At 67.2% G+C, this 16,606-nt stretch overlaps 1 protein-coding gene across 1 annotated transcript in view; it reads left to right on the forward strand.

Annotated features, from left to right (window-relative positions):
* Positions 1-16,454, forward strand: part of LOC121361055 (plectin-like) — a gene marked incomplete at its 3' end in the record, with an annotated part of 24,020 nt that extends 7,566 nt beyond the window's left edge. The window contains exons 2-17 of the mRNA XM_041481358.1: positions 6,637-6,698; positions 7,211-7,225; positions 7,659-7,748; positions 8,075-8,110; positions 9,172-9,249; positions 9,342-9,434; positions 9,621-9,787; positions 11,528-11,643; positions 11,738-11,844; positions 11,928-12,047; positions 12,623-12,718; positions 13,038-13,165; positions 13,624-13,717; positions 13,854-14,008; positions 15,113-15,425; positions 16,320-16,454. Of these exons, the coding sequence (XP_041337292.1) occupies positions 6,637-6,698; positions 7,211-7,225; positions 7,659-7,748; positions 8,075-8,110; positions 9,172-9,249; positions 9,342-9,434; positions 9,621-9,787; positions 11,528-11,643; positions 11,738-11,844; positions 11,928-12,047; positions 12,623-12,718; positions 13,038-13,165; positions 13,624-13,717; positions 13,854-14,008; positions 15,113-15,425; positions 16,320-16,454 (1,805 nt within the window). The remainder of the gene's footprint in view (positions 1-6,636; positions 6,699-7,210; positions 7,226-7,658; positions 7,749-8,074; positions 8,111-9,171; positions 9,250-9,341; positions 9,435-9,620; positions 9,788-11,527; positions 11,644-11,737; positions 11,845-11,927; positions 12,048-12,622; positions 12,719-13,037; positions 13,166-13,623; positions 13,718-13,853; positions 14,009-15,112; positions 15,426-16,319) is intronic.
* Between the last annotated feature and the right edge of the window lie 152 nt (positions 16,455-16,606).

Genomic DNA, 16,606 nt, shown 5'->3' on the forward strand with positions numbered 1-16,606 from the left:
CGGGAGGGCGGGGGGACACGGGGAAGGGCGGGGTGTGCGTGGATCCCCCCCCCCTGGAGAAACGCCCCCTCTGTGACCCCGCCCTCGGGGCCAGGCTGGGCTGCGCCGAGTTCGGGGCGGGCTCTGCTGGGAAGGGGGGGTTGTGTAAATGTGTTTGTGCGTGTTTTTGTGTGTGTTTTTGTGTGTTTTTGTGTGCCTCTGTGCGTGTGTGTGCTGCTGGTGTGTGTGTGTACAAATGTGTGACACGCAGTGGCACACAGATGTGTTGTCTGTGTGTGTGTGTGTGCGTGTGTGTGTGTACAAATGTGGCGCGCACGGTGTCCTGGTGCGTGTGTGCGTGTATAAATGTGTCACATGCTGTGGCACACAGATGTATTCTGTGTGTGTGTGTGTGTGTGTGTGTGTATGTACAGGTGTCCTGGTGTCTGTGTACAAATGTGTGACATGCAGTGGCACACAGATGTGTTCTCTGTGTGTGTGTGTGTGTGTGCACGGGTGCCCTGGTGTGTGTGTGTGTGTACAAATGTGTCACACGCAGCGGCACACAGGTGTATTCTGTGTGTGTGTGCATGTGTGTGTGTGTGTACAAATGTTTTACACACGTGACACACAGCTATATTCTCTATGTGTGTGTGTGCGTGCTGTGTGTCTGTGTGTCTGTATGTGCACGCTGTGTGTCCCTGTGTCTGTGTGTGCATGCCGTGTGTCAATGTGTCTGTGTGTCCGTGTGTCTGTGTGTGCAAGCCGTGTGTCTGTGTGTCCATGTGTCTGTGTGTCCATGTGTCTATCTGTGTGATTGTGTGTGCACGCCATGTGTCCATGTGTCCCTGTGTCTGTGTGTGCACGCTGTGTCCGTGTGTCTGTGTCCATGTGTCTGTGTGTCCGCGTGTCTATGTGTGCACGTCATGTCCGTGTGTCTGTGTGCATGCTGTGTCTGTGTGTTTGTGTGTGCATGTCGTGTGTCTGTGTGTCTGTCTGTGCACACTGTGTGTCCATGTGTCTGTGTCCATGTGTCCGTGTGTCGGTGTGTCCTTGTGTCTGTGTGTCTGTCTGTGCACGCTGTGTCCGTGTGTCTGTGTGTCTGTTTGTCTGTGTGTGCACGCCGTGTGTCTGCATGTCCGTGTGTGCATGCTGTGTGTCTGTCTGCGTGTCTGTGTGTCCGTGTATGCACGCCGTGTGTCTGTGTGTCTGCATGTCCGTGTGTGCACACCGTGTGTCTGTGTGTCTGTGTATCCATGTGTGCACGCCGTGTGTCTGTGTGTCTGCGTGTCCGTGTGTGCAAGCCGTGTGTCTGTCTGCGTGTCTGCGTGTCCGTGTGTGCGCGCCATGTGTCTGTGTGTCCGTGTGTCTGTGTGTGCACGCCTTGTGTCTGTCTTTGTGTCTGCGTGTCCATGTGTGCACGCCGTGTGTCTGTCTGTCTGTGTGTCTGCGTGTCCGTGTGTGCACGCCGTGTGTCTGTCCCGCTCATCTCCCCGTGCCCACCCACCCTGCCACGCTCCCACCCCTCTTGGAGCCCGTGCCCTCGGTGCCCGTGTGCCCATCCTGCCGTGTCCCCACGGTGCTGTCCCCCCTCCCCCGGGCCCTGGCACCCCCCGGTGCCAATCCCCGCTCTCTGTGCCCCTCAGACCCCGGCGCCTCCTGGCCCTCCCTGGCATGGGGCTCGAGGTGTCCCCAAAAACCACTGCCGGGAGCCCCCGCGGTGCTTTGCTGCCGCCTTGTCCCGGCCTGCTGCGTGGCGGTGTCACCTGGGTGTCACCACGGCCACGCACAGCCCCGGTGGCGGCGGCGCCCGTTCCGTGCCCGCCGGTGCCCGGTGTCGAGGTGGGGGCGGCTCGGCTGCTCCCGGGGGCTCCCCCGGAGCCCCGAGGGTGGCAGACGCCGTGGGAGGGAGCCGGGCCGGCCCGGTGGCGTCGGCACCCGCGGGCGAGACTGAGGAGCTCCTGCCCGGCCGGCCCGGCTGGCCCGGGAGCCGCCGGAGCCGGGAGCTGCCAGGGACGGGAGCCGGGCGCCGCCTGCCCCGGGAGCCGCCGGGGCCGGTGCCAGGAGCCGCCCCGTCAGGTCTTCAAAGAGCCCGAGCTGACGCCGCCGCGTCCTCCCGGTCGGTACCTGCCGGAGCCGGGGCTGCCGGTGCCGGCGGTGCCGGTGCCGGTGCTGCCGGTGCTGGCGGTGCCGTTCCGCCCCTCACCCCGCAGCGATGCCAAGCTCTCGGTCTGGGCTCAGAACCCTCCGGCCCCGGTGCCGAGGTTCGTCCCGTGTGAGCGCAGCGGTGCCACCCTTGTGACCGCCCCGGCAGTGTCACCGCCGTGTCCTTCTCCGGTCCGGTGGCACCTCCGGCCGTGTGGCGGTAGCCGCGGCTCCGGGGTGTCCCTGCCTCCCCCGACGTGCGTCAGCAGGGCTCCCACCGCGCTCCGGGCGCCAGATGTGCCTGTGCCAGATGTGCCTGTGCCAGATGTGCCTGTGCCAGATGCGCTCTCGGCGGAAAAATGTGCGTGCCGGGGCCGGGGCCGGGCCGGTGCCGCCCGCATTCCGCGGCGGCCGCGCTGGCTCCGTCCCAGCGGGCATCGGCCCGGCCGCGGCTGCCGCTCCCCGACGGGCCCCCGCACCCGCAGGGTGTCACGGGTGGGCGTCGGGGTGGGTGTCACGGGTGGGCGGCGGCCGGCGGGGCTCTCCACGGCGCCGGCGGCGCGCGGTTGGACCGTGAGTCACGGCAGGACGGCCCCGCGTCCTTTGGACTCCGCGCTGGGGACGGGCAGAACGGGGGTGCAGGCATGGATGTTGGGGTGCAGACGTGGATATTGGGGTGCAGACATGGATATTGGGGTGCAGATATGGATGTTGGGGTGTAGACATGGATATTGGGGTGCAGACATGGATATTGGAGCGCAGACATGGGTTTTGGGGTACAGACATGGAGGTTGGGGTGCAGACATGGGGTTGTGTGCAGACATTGATACTGTGGTACAGACATGGATATTGGGGTGCAGATATGGATATTGGGGTGTAGACATGGAGGTTGTGGTACAGACATGAATATTGGGGTGCAGACATGGATATTGGGGCGCAGACATGGAAGTTGTGGTACAGACAGATGTTGGGGTGCAGACATGGATGCTGGGATGCAGACATGGATGTTGGAGTGCAGACATGGATGTTGGGGTACAGACATGGATATTGGGGTGCAGACATGGATATTGGGGTGCAGATGTGGATGTTGGGGCGCAGACATGGAAGCTGTGGCACAGACATGGGTTTTGGGGCACAGGAAGTGGGCCTTATGCCGCTGACGTGTGTGTCGGGGTGCAGACCTGGGCACTGGGGTGTTGGCTATGCCAGGCTGGCAGCGCCCAGGGCACCCGCAGCTGCACTTTCCCCCGCAGCTGCCACCACCCCTGCCCTGGGTGACGTGGGTGACGTGGGTGACGTTGGTGACACGGGTGCTGCGATGGGCAGGACTGGCAGCTCCGTGTCACCCCAAGGGGCTGGGGATTCCCAGCCCGTGCCAGCCACCCTGGGGGTCCCCGGGCAGGGACATCCCGGGGGGGATGCAGCACCCAGTGGGGCACAAACCCTGAATTTACCCTGCTGTCCCCTCAGCTGGCCTTGTCACCCACTGGGGGAGGGTGGTGGGAGGTGAATCCCTGGGGAGGGGGGATTCCCACACTGCTGCCAATGCCCCCAGCCGCTGTGAGAGCCTGTGGGTGCTGTGGGGCACAGGGCAGGGTGTGGGGTGCTGCCCTGGGGTGCCTTTCAGGAGCAGAGCTGCTGCTGGGGCTGGTGTGTGCATGGGGGCACCGGGGGGAGTCTGTGGGGCTCAGTCCCCCATCCCGGGGATCCTGCAGCCCAGGGGGTTGTGACCCTGAACCCCTCAAGAGGAGCCCCAGGGATCTGAGCCCCTCAAATGTGGGACCTGGCGCTGGTGAACCTGGGGGCTTGAGCTCCACCCTGAGACCCAGGTGGGGGGAGCAGGGGTCCTACAGCTCCAGGGTTTGTACTGGGGGTTCTGGGGTGGTCCCTGGGCTGTGGGACCGAGTGGTGCCAAAACCCCCACAGGGACTGAAGGTCCCAGCTGGGGTCTGGGGTACTGGGGAGCTCCTGACCATGGGGCCAGAGGGGTTCTGGGGACCCTCTGTGAGGGGCAAGGAGGGTCTTGACCTGGAAACCTGGGGGACCTGAGCCCCCGGAGCTGGGAAAGCTGATGGTGCTGAGGGGTGGTGACTGGGGGTCCGACAGCCCCAGGCTGTGGGTCCCCCCCCCCAGACTTGTGGTCCTGAGGGTTCCAAGCCCCCGAGGTGTGGGGCAGGGGGTCTGGTCGCCCTGAGTGAGGGGTAAAGGGTTTCTGAGCACCCCAATCTTCAGGAATGAGGGTCCCACTCCCCGCGCTTGCAGATCCGGGGGTCGCGGGCCCCGTCTGTGGGGCTGGGGGTGCCGCTTCCCCGTGGAGCGTCCCGAGGCTGCTCCGTGGGTCCGTGTCCCACCCCGCCTGCAGGCGCAGGGAGGGAAAGGGTTAAAGCTCAGGAGTTTCCTGTGGGCAGGGTCGGGGCGTGGGGCGTGGGGCGGGGGGAGAGAGAGCCCCGTCTCCTCCCCGGGCCGCCCCACTCGCGGCGGGACCGGCGGCGGAGCGGGAAGGGAGAGCGGCTGTGTCGGGGCTCTCAGCATGTCCCGGCCGCGGCGCAGCTCGGAGGAGGCTCCGGCCGTGGCCGCCCGAACGGGCTCCGAGGACAACCTGTACCTGGCCGTGCTGCGGGCGGCCGAGGGCCGCAAAGGTACCGGGCGGGGGGCCTGGGGGGTCGTCCATCATCGCATCCCCACCTGGGGCGGTGCCCCCCGGACAGGTTGCGGGGCAGACCCCCCCCTCACACCGCGCCGGGGTCCCTGGGGGACACCCCCAGGCTGAGCCCGTGTCCCCGCGGCTGTGGGGCCACCCCCACGGCAGAGCGGTGTCCCTGGGGCAGGGCGGTGTCCCCAGGTCGGTGTCCCCAGGGCGGGCTGTGGGGCAGACCCCCACGCCGGGCGGTGTCTCCGGCCGGGTTGTGGTGCAGACCCCCACGCTGGGGCGGTGTCTGCGGGGCGGGCTGTGGTGCAGACCCCCTCGCCACCGCCCAGCTCCATCCCCGGTGCCCTCGGTCGCTTCCTGCCACGCCCTGCCTGCCCGGCCCGGCCCGGCCCGGCCCGGCTCGGCTCTCCTTGCGGGGTGGGCGCCGCCCCGGAGACCCCTTGGGTGTCAATGTTGTGGGCGCGGGTGCCGGGCTGTGGTGTCGGTGCCCCCCGCTCGGCGCGCACTGTGCCCCACGTTTCCTTCCTTCCTTCCTTCCTTCCTCTCGTACCGTGGCCGCTCCTGGCCGGGCACGCCCTGGCTGTGCCGCTGAGCGCCCGCGGGGCGCTTCGGGCTGAGCAGCACCCCGGGGTGCTCTGCCGGCTGTGGGGCGCTGGGTGCCGCGTGGGCAGATCCCGGCACGCTCCGGCGGGGCAAGACCCGGCACGCAGCGCCCGGCTCGCCACGGCGAGGGCAGGGGGGTGGTGAGGCTGCCGAGGCACCGCTGGCATCGCCCCGTGTCAACGGGGGGTCACTTCTGGCCTCCGACCCCTCTTGGGCATCAGGCTGGGTGTGGCACTGGTGGTGGCACTGGGGACGCAGGGGGACAGGAGAGCTGGTGCTGGCGGTGGGGCACGGGGTGCTGGGGGGTTAGCAGGGTGCTGGGGGGTTAGCAGGGTGCTGGGCGTTAGCGGGGTGCTGCTGAGGGGTTAGCGGGGTGCTGGGGATTAGTGGGGTGCTGGTGGCGGTATCGGGGTGCTGGTGGGGTTATCGGGGTGCTGAGGGGTTAGCGGGGTGCTGGGCGGTTAGCGAGTGCTGGGGGTGGGTCCTGTGCCATCCCGGGTTCCCATCCCAATGCGTCACCATTCCCATGGCATCCCCTAATGACAGGGCAGCGGGCAGGGAGCGCCGTGACTCACCGCAGTCCTGCTTGGCCCTGTGCCCACAGAGAAGGGTGTCCTGCGGGTGTGGGGGTGTCCTGGGGTGTCCCACGGCTCTGGCAGTGCAGACGGTGCGTGGGCTCATCTCGGTCCCATACCTGTCCCACCAGGGCCCTGCCTGCAGGGCTGGAACTGTGCCAGGGTCGTGCCAGGACAAGCACCCCATGGACTCGTCTCTGTACCATGCCCAAACCGCTCAGTCCGTGCCCACTGAGCCCAGGGCAGGGCTGGGGCTCCTCTCAGCAGTGCCACAAGGCTCGGGGTTGGGTGGGCACCTCCTGCTGCCAGCAGTCACAGGGGCACGGGATATTCTGAGTTGCAAGGAGTTCCGCAAGGATCACCAAGTCCAACTCTTAATTTGCCCCTACTGGGGTTGAACTGCAGCCTTGGCGTTATTAGCACCCCGCTCTGGCCAACTGATCTAATCTCGGCGCTCGCTGCTGGGGCGCTGGTGGGTGCCGGCATGGCGCTGGCACGCTGGGGCCGATCCCCGTTAGCTCTTTCCTCTCCCCACACCCCCGTGACTCACCGTGGTTCCCCAGAGCGGTTGGCTCATCGTTTCCTGCGCCAGCCGTGCCCTGCGGTGCCACCGGCGGGGCCTGGTTTTTTGCTGTGCCAGGACCCTGGTAACACCGGCTCACCTGTCCCTCTCCTCTCTTGCAGATGAGCGAGATCGTGTCCAGAAGAAAACCTTCACCAAATGGGTCAACAAGCACCTTATCAAGGTATGGGCACTGCCAGTCCAGCGGGCACGACTGCCCCAGCAGTCCCCTGCCCCAAATCACCCCCAGCCTCAGCCCCGTGTGCTGCTACGGCCGAGGACGTGGCTGTGGAGGGTCCCTGGTGCCAGTGCTCCTGTGCCACACCTCTGGCCAAGGCCTCTCAGCTGCCTCCATGGTGGGGGTCTGCCCTCCAGGTGGGGTCTGCCCTCCAGGTGGGGTCTGCCCTCCTGCTGCCCTCCCACTATGCCAGGAGGGAACGGTGCCCTTGGCACCTGGGGATGTGTCCTGTGCTTTGACGCCCTCAGTCCTGCCCCACCCCTGCCAGTCCCCATTCCCTGCCACGGGCAGAGCCCCACCTCAGCTCCTGGCACGCACTGGGACGTGGCCCAGCCCCCCAAAATGTGTTTCCACGTGTCCCTGACCCCGCAGTGCCATTGTGGTGCCACCACGCTCTGCCCATCCTGGGTCCCCTCTCAGCTCTCTCCTAACTGCTCTCTTCTCTCTGCCCTGCGCAGCACTGGCGACCAGAGGTAGGTCCTTCCTCTCTCTTCCTCTCTGCCCCGCTGCGCTCTTCCTCTTTGCACGCCCTCCCTTCCCCTGGGGCTGCCACTGTGCTAGGCAGTGGGTCTGAGCCCTTCGTGGTGGGTGGGGGGTCTGACCCCTTCACGGTGGGTCTCTGCATGCCAGAGCGATGCCAGAGCGATGCCAGAGTGATGCCAGAGTGATGCCGGCTCCATCCTGGCACAGCGGGAGCTGCTGCGTGTGTTTGGGGGCATCGTGGCACTTGGGGGGGCACCAGCTGCACTTGGGGCTGCGTGTGAGCACCCGCTGCACTGGGGGGGTCACCGGGCACCCACCCGGGGGTCGGCTGGCAGGGGTGGGGGGTACTCAGCTGCCCCCAGCCCCCCTGGCAGGGGTGGGGGGTGCTCAGCTGCCCCCCTGACGCCGTCGCTTTCCCCACAGGCGCAGCGCCATGTCAACGACCTGTACGAGGACCTGCGGGACGGGCACAACCTCATCTCGCTGCTGGAGGTGCTGTCGGGTGACACGCTGGTAGGTGCCACTCTGCCCTGCCCGCGCTGTCCCCCCCGGTCCCCGCCACGCGCCGGCCCCCCTCCGCCGGCCGTCCTCATCCTCGTCCTCACCCTCGCTGCCTGCCTCTGTTCCCTCTCTTCCTGCTTGGCCGTCGGTCTGTCCCGGTGAGCCCGGAGTGCCCGCGCCCCCCGCCCCCCGCCTCTAACCTCTCTTTGCTTTGGTGCCCTCTCTGCTTCCTGGCGCCGGCCCCCGGCCCACCGCCGCCTTTGCCTCCTCCTTCTCCTTCCTCTCTCTGCTCCTCTCCGCTCGGCTCGGCTCGGCTCGGCTCGGCTCGGCCGGGGCAGCCCCGGGAGCGCGACGTCCTCCGGACCTTGCGGTTGGTGAGTGGTTCTGCCGTCGGCTCTCGGCACGGCCCCGCACGGCGGCACCAGTGCCGTGACAGCGGCACGGAGCGGTGCCCAGCGTGGCCCAGGACTGTCTGCATGCCACGTGCCGTGTGCCGTGCCTGTCCCGGTGTTGTCCCCATGCTCTGCTGCATGCTTTGCCTGTCCTGGTGCCCCCTGATGCCCAGAGCTGTGCGGGTGGGTTTCCCTGGGCCAGAACTCAGCGGCAGCAGCAAGAGAGAAGTCACCTTGCACCGGCGGCATCCCTGGGAGTGATCCCACCACGCTGGGTGTCAGGCTGGAGCTGCACTCCGGCTCCTGGCACCACAGCAGGATGTGCTGGTGGCTGGCGAGGGGGGTGGCACGTGGCCACCAACTCTCACCCCAGGGCTGGCCCTGGCCCCGAGCGGCTGCTGGTCCATGTTGGCCCCTTTCTGCGGGACAGGAGTGACCCTGCTCCGCTGCTGAGTGGCACAAGGGCGTTCACGGGGTCCCCAGCTCTCCAGCTGGGCTCAGCTGGGGGAACATCAGCGCTGCCGTGGGGCGGGAATGTGGGGGGCATCTGTTTGGGCAGGACCCAGGGGACCTCAGCTGAGACCCACAAGTTTGGGGGGCTCACCCAGCTTGGCAGTTCCTGGTCCTGCTGAGGGGACGCTGGAGCGTGCTGGGGAGCTGCATGGTGGTGCACACACGGGCAGCGCCGCTGGCGCTGAGGCCAGTCCTGCCCGGGCGGTGGCTGCTGTGCCACTCGGGCACTGGGCTCCCCTCGGGACGGCTCCGATGGTCCCGGAGCTGCCGGGCGTGGCGTGGGAACAGCCTGTGCCGCCGGCTTGGCGGGGGGAGCATGGGGAGCGTCCCCACCCCCGCAGGGGCAAAGTGCGAGGGCGGGTGACATCGGCATGTGCGGCGCTGGGAGGGGCCGGATGGCGCCGGGGGTGGGGGCGGCCGGGATGGCAGCACGGGGTGGTGGCATCGCGGCGGGGCCGGGGCAGGGTCGTGGCAGGACACAGCAGGGCTCTGTCCGGCGTGGCCGCACTCACCACCCTCCTCTCCCCCAGCCCCGGGAGAAGGGCCGGATGCGCTTCCACAAGCTGCAGAATGTCCAGATTGCCCTCAACTACCTGAAGCATCGGCAGGTGAGGATGGGGAGGGACCCCTGGGATGGCCATAACCCCCGGGGCTGTGCCGGGCTGCCCCGTGCCTGAGCCGCGTGTGTCCTGTGCCGCAGGTGAAGCTGGTGAACATCCGGAACGATGACATCGCCGACGGCAACCCCAAACTGACCCTGGGGCTCATCTGGACCATCATCCTCCACTTCCAGGTGAGCCCGGCGGGGTGGGGAGGGGACAGTGGGACCGAGGGGTCAGGATTCCGTGGGGCTGGGGTCTTCCTGTGCTGGTCTGGTCCCCGGTGGGGCAGGAGCGGTGTCACTGGCAGCTGCCATGCAGCGAGTGTCACTGTGGCGGTGCCCGTGCCAGTTCCCAGAGTAACAGCTGTGTCCTGGCAGATCTCAGACATCCAGGTGACGGGGCAGTCGGAGGACATGACAGCCAAGGAGAAGCTGCTGCTGTGGTCACAGCGGATGGTGGAGGATTACCAGGGTCTCCGCTGTGACAACTTCACCACCAGCTGGCGGGACGGGCGCCTCTTCAACGCCATCATCCACCGGCACAGGTGGGTGCCGTGGTGGTGCCGTGTGATCCATGGGCAGGCGTGTGCTCACCAGGGTGGCCATGCCAATCCCGTGCTCATGGGGCGGCCGTGCTGATCCTGTGCCCATGGGGCAGCTGTGCTGATCCCCTGCTCATGGGGCAGCTGTGCTGATCCTGGGCTCATGGTGCAGCTGATCCCATGCTCATGGGGCAGTTGTGCTGATCCCGGGCTCATGGTGCAGCTGGTCCTGTGCCCATGGGGCAGCTGTGCTGATCCCATGCCCATGGGGCAGCTGATCCCATGCTCATGGTGCAGCTGTGCTGATCCCGTGCTCATGGTGCAGCTGTGCTGATCCTGTGCCCATGGTGCAGCTGATCCCGTGCCCATGGAGCAGCCGTGCTGATCCCGTGCCCATGGTGCAGCTGTGCTGATCTCGTGCCCATGGAGCAGCTGATCCTGTGCCCATGGGGCAGCTGTGCTGATCCCGTGCCCATGGGGCAGCCGTGCTGATCCCGTGCCCATGGGGCAGCCATGCTGATCCCGTGCCCATGGGGCAGCTGATCCTGTGCCCATGGGGCAGCTGTGCTGATCCCGTGCCCATGGTGCAGCTGTGCTGATCCCGTGCCCATGGGGCAGCCGTGCTGATCCTGCTCGGGGTGATGTGAGCACGTGCTCCTGACGAGTCCCGGCCCATCGGCCTGTGCCGGCAGCGCCGTGCCCGCTGCTGGCGTGCCGGGGCGGTGGCAGGCAGGTCCCCACGGGTCCTGCTGGGACCGCCGCGTGCTTTTGGGGAGAGCAAATATGTGCAGGCGTGTGCCAGATGGGGGGAGGCATCTGCACTGTGCCGTGTCACAGCTGCGCCGTGCTCTGCACCACGGCACTGCCACGCTGAGCTTGGCCCCACCATGGAGCCCCAAGGGGGGCTCGAGGTGTCAGCCCCACGTGGGATTGGGGTGCCAGCCCCACATGGGACTGGGGTGTCAGCCCCACATGGGACTGGGGTGCCAGCCCCACGTGGGATTGGGGTGCCAGCCCCACATGGGACTGGGGTGCCAGCCCCACGTGGGATTGGGGTGTCAGCCCCATGTGGGATTGGGGTGCCAGCCCCACGTGGGATTGGGGTGCCAGCCCCACGTGGGATTGGGGTGCCAGCCCCACATGGGATTGGGGTGCCAGCCCCACGGGTGCCAGCCCCACGTGGGATTGGGGTGTCAGCCCCACGTGGGATTGGGGTGTCAGCTCCATAGAGGATTGGGGTGTCAGCTCCATAGGGGACTGGGGTGTCAGCCCCACATGGGATTGGGGTGTCAGCTCCATGTGGGATTGGGGTGTCAGCTCCATAGAGGATTGGGGTGTCAGCTCCATAGGGGACTGGGGTGTCAGCCCCACATGGGATTGGGGTGTCAGCCCCATGTGGGACTGGGGTGTCAGCTCCATGTGGGATTGGGGTGTCAGCTCCATAGAGGATTGGGGTGTCAGCTCCATAGGGGACTGGGGTGCCAGCCCTATGTGGGATTGGGGTGCCCAATTCACAGGACATGGGGGTTCTGACTGTCGGGGTTCCCACTGGGGACTGTGTGTATCCCCAGCCCCTCCTGTCCCTGTGCTGGCTGTGGGGGTCTCCCCTGCCACCAGTGCCCCTGGTGTGGGGTGTGGGATGGTTGGACAGGCAGAGGAGGCCCTAGAAAGGGGGGACCTGCCCTCCTCAGGGGTTTTGGGGCCCCCACAGCCGCACTGACCCCTGCTGCCCCCCACCCACAGGCCAATGCTGATCGACATGGGCCGGGTGTACCGCCAGAGCAACCTGGAGAACCTGGACCAGGCCTTCACGGTGGCCGAGCGGGAGCTGGGGGTGACGCGGCTGCTGGACCCCGAAGGTACGGCTTGGGGTGAACTGGGGAGGGGTCCCTCTGCAGAGCCCCGTCCCTCCCCACCACGGGGTCCCCCACCTGACCGCCTTCCCCCCCGCAGACGTGGACGTGGCGCAGCCAGACGAGAAGTCCATCATCACCTACGTGTCCTCGCTGTACGACGCCATGCCGCGCGTGCCCGAGGTGCAGGACGGCGTCAAGGCCAACGTGAGTTGGGCTGCTGGCGGTCACCGCTGCTGCCACCCCCTGCCGTGTCTCCCCCCCAGCCCCACACGTGTCCCCCTCCCCAGGAGCTGCAGCTGCGCTGGCAGGAGTACTACGAGGTGGTGACGGGACTGCTGCAGTGGAGCCGGCAGCACTCGGCGCTCTTCGAGGAGCGTCGCCTCCCTGCCAGCTACGAGGAGATCGAGGTGAGGCCGCCGGCACAGGCGTGGCGGTGGGGACAGGAGCAGTGCTGCTGGCCTGGCATGGCCACGGGGATGGGCACAAAGACAGACACAGGGACGGTGCTGTCACACGGGTGACGGACCCCCGGAGCCGCTGGTAGCTGGGGCGGTGTGTGGCAGAATCCCAGCTGGCCTGTGGCCCCGCTGTGGGTGGCTCATGCCCAGTGAGGGGTGCCAGCCGGCCAGCAGCCCCACCGTGGGTGGTTCATGTCCACGGCTGAGCCGTGCTGTGCTGGGTCACCGTGAGACCTGGGTGTGGCTGTGGCACGGAGCCCCCTCCGGTGCCAGTCTGGGGGTCTGCAGGGTTTGGGGACTCAGGGCTGTGACAGAGCCGGGTGCCCCGTGAGGGGGGGGCTCCTCTGACTCACCCTCCCCGGCTCTGCCGTGAGTCACCGCTGGCAAAGCCCAGCGCGGCCACTTCCTTCCCGCCGGCTCTGCACACATGGAAAATTGCAGGCTGGGGAGGGCGGATGCTTGGGGAGGGGGCAGCAGCGGCTGGGGGTCCCCGCTCAGCTGTGCCCCCTCTTAACCCCCGGCAGATCCTCTGGCGCCAGTTCCTCAAGTTCAAGGAGACGGAGCTGCCGGCTCGGGAGGCCGACAAGAACCGCTCCAAAGCCATCTTCCAGGCGCTGGAGGTACCGGCCAAGGGCTGGGGCGGGCCTTGGAGGTGGCGTCCTGTGACGGTCCTGGGTGCTTGGGTTCCAAAAGGGTGGGGGGCCTGAGGGGCAGACCCTGGGGATATCGGATCCTGAGGGGTGGGGGTCCCAGTCGCCAGGGGTCTTGAGAAAGTGGGGATGTGTCCCAAGGGGATGATGGTCCTTGGGTCCTGGGGTGTCAGGGGTCCTGGAGGATGTGGGGTGGGTCCCGAGGGGCTGATGGTCCCAGGGTGCCGGGGGTCCCGCGGCAGTGCCCGGCACGCCCCTTCGGGCAGTGTGTGACATTGGGGGTGTGCAGGGCGCGGTGCAGTCGGGACAGCTGAAGGTGCCCCCCGGGTACCACCCGCTGGACGTGGAGAAGGAGTGGGGGCGGCTGCACGTCGCTGTGCTGGAGCGGGAGAAGCTGCTGCGGGCAGAGTTCGAGAGGCGAGTGCCGGGAGGGGCCGGGGGGGCCGGGCAGGGCCGCGCTGGCATCCACACCCCCCTCCCGCTGCCAAACCACGGGGCCGGGCCGGGGTGGGGTGTCCCGGCCCCCCCGAGGGGGGAACCACAGGGCTGTGAGTCACCGCTCCTGCTGGGAAACCTCTGCGGCTGCCGGCACGGCACGGCACGGCACGGCACGGCAGGAGAGGGATGGGGGCAGGACGGGGGACGGTGGGATGGGATTGGGAATGGGATGGAATGGGGGGCAGGATGGGGATTGAAATGGAATGGGACGTGGGATGGGAATGGGAAAAGGAAGATGGGGATAGGGGGAGCAGGACAGGGAGCGGGATGCAGCACGGGACAGGACCCATGCCGTGCATGGCCAGGACAGCTGCCCCCTGGGCAGGACCTGGTCTGTGCTGACCGTGTCCCTCTGTGTCCCCGCCGTGTCCCCGCAGGCTGGAGCGGCTGCAGCGTGTGGTCACCAAGCTGCAGATGGAGTCAGGGCTCTGTGAGGAGCAGCTGAACCAGGCGGATGCTCTGCTGCAGGCGGTGAGTGCCGGTGGCACCGGGGCGGGGGGACCAGCCCTGGCCATGCCCCTGCCCTTACTGTCCCTGTCCCTGCCCTTACTGTCCCTGTCCCTGCCCCTACTGTCCCTTCCCCTCCCTTACTGTCCCTCCCCCGCAGGACGTGCGGCTGCTGGCGGCCGGGAAGGCACCGCAGAAGGCGGCAGAGGTGGAGAGGGACCTGGACAAGGCGGATGCCATGATCCGGCTGCTCTTCAACGACGTGCAGACCCTCAAGGACGGGCGGCACCCCCAGGGCGAGCAGATGTACCGTCGGTACGGGCACTGCGGAGGTCCCCACGGCTTGTCCCCGTGGCCCTGTGCCCCCAGAGCCCTCCATGTCCTCCTTGTGCTTCCTGCCCCCCAAAGCCCTTCATGTCTCCTGTGTCCCCCGTGCTGCTCATGCCCATCATGTCCCCCATGCTCCCTGCACCCCCAGCCACCCCTCTGCCCCCCAAAACCCTGCAAAGCCTCCTGTGGCCCCCACGTCCCCTGTATCCCGCAAAGCCCCCCTTACTCTCTGCAGCCCTTGCAGCCCCAAAAGCCCCCTGTGCACCCCTGTGCACCCCAAAGCTCCTCATGCCCCCAAACTCCCCATCTTTCCTGTACCCCCTTACATCCCCTGTGCACCCCAAACCTTCTCGTGCCCCCAAATTCCCCATGTTTGCTGTACCCCCTTACAACCCCTGTGCACCCCAAACCTTCTCATGCCCCCAAATTCCCCATGTTCCCTGTACCCCCTTACAACCCCTGTGCACCCCAAACCTTCTCATGGCCCCAAACTCCCCATGTTTGCTGTACCCCCTTACAACCCCTGTGCACCCCAAACCCTCTCGTGTCCCCAAACTCCCCATGTTTGCTGTACCCCCTTACAACCCCTGTGCACCCCAAAGCTCCTCATGCCCTCAAACCCTCTCGTGCCCCCAAACTCTTCATGTTTGCTGTACCCCCTTAAAAACCCTGTGCATCCCAAAGCTCCTCATGTCCCCAAAGCCGCCGTGCCCCCAAACTCCCCATGTTTGCTGTACCCCCTTACAACCCCTGTGCACCCCAAAGCTCCCAGTGCCCCCAAATCCTCCGTGCCCCTAAATTCCCCATGTTTGCTGTACCCCCTTACAACCCCTGTGCACCCCAAACCTTCTCATGGCCCCAAACTCCCCATGTTTGCTGTACCCCCTTACAACCCCTGTGCACCCCAAACCCCCTCGTGTCCCCAAACCCTCTTGTGCCCCCAAACTCCCCATGTTTGCTGTACCCCTTAACAACCCCTTGCACCCCAAAGCTCCTCATGCCCCCAAAGCCTCTCATGTCCCCAAAGCCCCCCGTGCCCCCCGGGCTCCCCACGGCCCTTGTCCCCCACTGACACCTCCCTCCCCGCAGCGTGTACCGCCTGCACGAGCGCCTGGTGTCCATCCGCACCGAGTACAACCTGCGGCTGAAGTCGGGGGCGCCGGTGACCGCGGTGACAGCCGTGTCGGTGACATCGGCGCAGCGGCGGCCGGAGCCGGACGAGGCCCCGCTGCGCTACCTGCAGGAGCTGCTGGCCTGGGTGGAGGAGAACCAGCGGCGTGTGGCCACGGCCGAGTGGGGCGCAGACCTGCCCACCGTGGAGACCCACCTGGGCGCCCACCGCGGGCTGCACCGCGCCATCGAGGAGTTCCGCGCCAAGGTGGAGCGGGCACGGGCTGATGAGGTGAGGCCACTGGGTGCTGGGGACACCCTGGTCCTGGGGGTGACAGGGTGAGACCCCTGGGTGCTGGGGACCTCCTGGTTCTGGGGGTGACAGGGCGAGACCCCGGGGTGCTGGGACACCCTGGTTCTGGGGGTGACAGGGTGAGACCCCTGGGTGCTGGGGACATCCTGGTCCTGGGGGTGACAGGGTGAGACCCCTGGGTGCTGGGGATCCCCTGGTTCTGGGGGTGACAGGATGAGACCCCTGAGTGCTGGGGACCTCCTGGGCCTGGGGGTGACAGGGTGAGACCCCTGGGTGCTGGGGATCCCCTGGTTCTGGGGGTGACAGGGTGAGACCCCTGAGTGCTGGGGACCCCCTGGTCCTGGGGGTGACAGGGTGAGACCCCTGGGTGCTGGGGACACCCTGGTTATGGGGGTCACAACGTGAGACCCCTGGGTGCTGGGGACCTCCTGGTCCTGGGGGTCCTCTGGTTCTGTCCCCACTCTTCTCCAAGGGGTCCCCCAGTGCTGTTCCCTCCCTTTCTCCTGAGCATTTCCTGTGGGGCTGCCTTTGCTCTGTGCCTCGGGGTCCCTGAAGCACCATGACCACCCCTCTTTCTGCTCCCCAAAGCCCCCAAACCTCTTCTCCTGGGGCTGTGCACGGCCCGGTGGGGGGGTGGTTTGGGGAGAGCAGCCCATCCCGGCCCCCCAGCCTCTGCCCTTGCTCTGGAGCCCCCCGGGGCCGAGGGAGCCCCAGGAGGGTGGGGGGCACCGTGCCCTGAGGGCATCCCCCCAGCCCCTGCACCCCTGGTGCGCTGCCCTCCCCACGAGTCCCCAGTGTCGCTCCCCTTGGGGGGGTTCTGGGGGGTATCTGGGTCTGGGGTGGGGGTCCTGGAGCTGATGGTGTCTCCTGCAGACCCAGCTGTCCCCCGGCCCCAGCGGCGCCTACCGGGAGTGCCTGGGCAAGCTGGAGCTGCAGTACGCCAAGCTGCTGGTGAGCCCGGAGGGGTGGGCGGGAGTGGGGGCAGATGTGGGGGGACCTGCTGGGGACGTGTGGCCTGGGGGGTTCATAGGGGGTGATGGACATGAGGGGACCTGCTGGGGAGGGGGTGTGTGCCATGAGGGGTCCCTGCTGGTGGGGTGTGAGATGGGGGGGACCTGGCGGGGGTGTGTGACCCGCTGGAGGAGGGTGTGACAGGAGGG

This window comes from Pyrgilauda ruficollis, unplaced genomic scaffold, assembly GCF_017590135.1.
Source record: "Pyrgilauda ruficollis isolate IOZ18807 unplaced genomic scaffold, ASM1759013v1 scaffold559, whole genome shotgun sequence".
Taxonomy (NCBI): domain Eukaryota; kingdom Metazoa; phylum Chordata; class Aves; order Passeriformes; family Passeridae; genus Pyrgilauda; species Pyrgilauda ruficollis.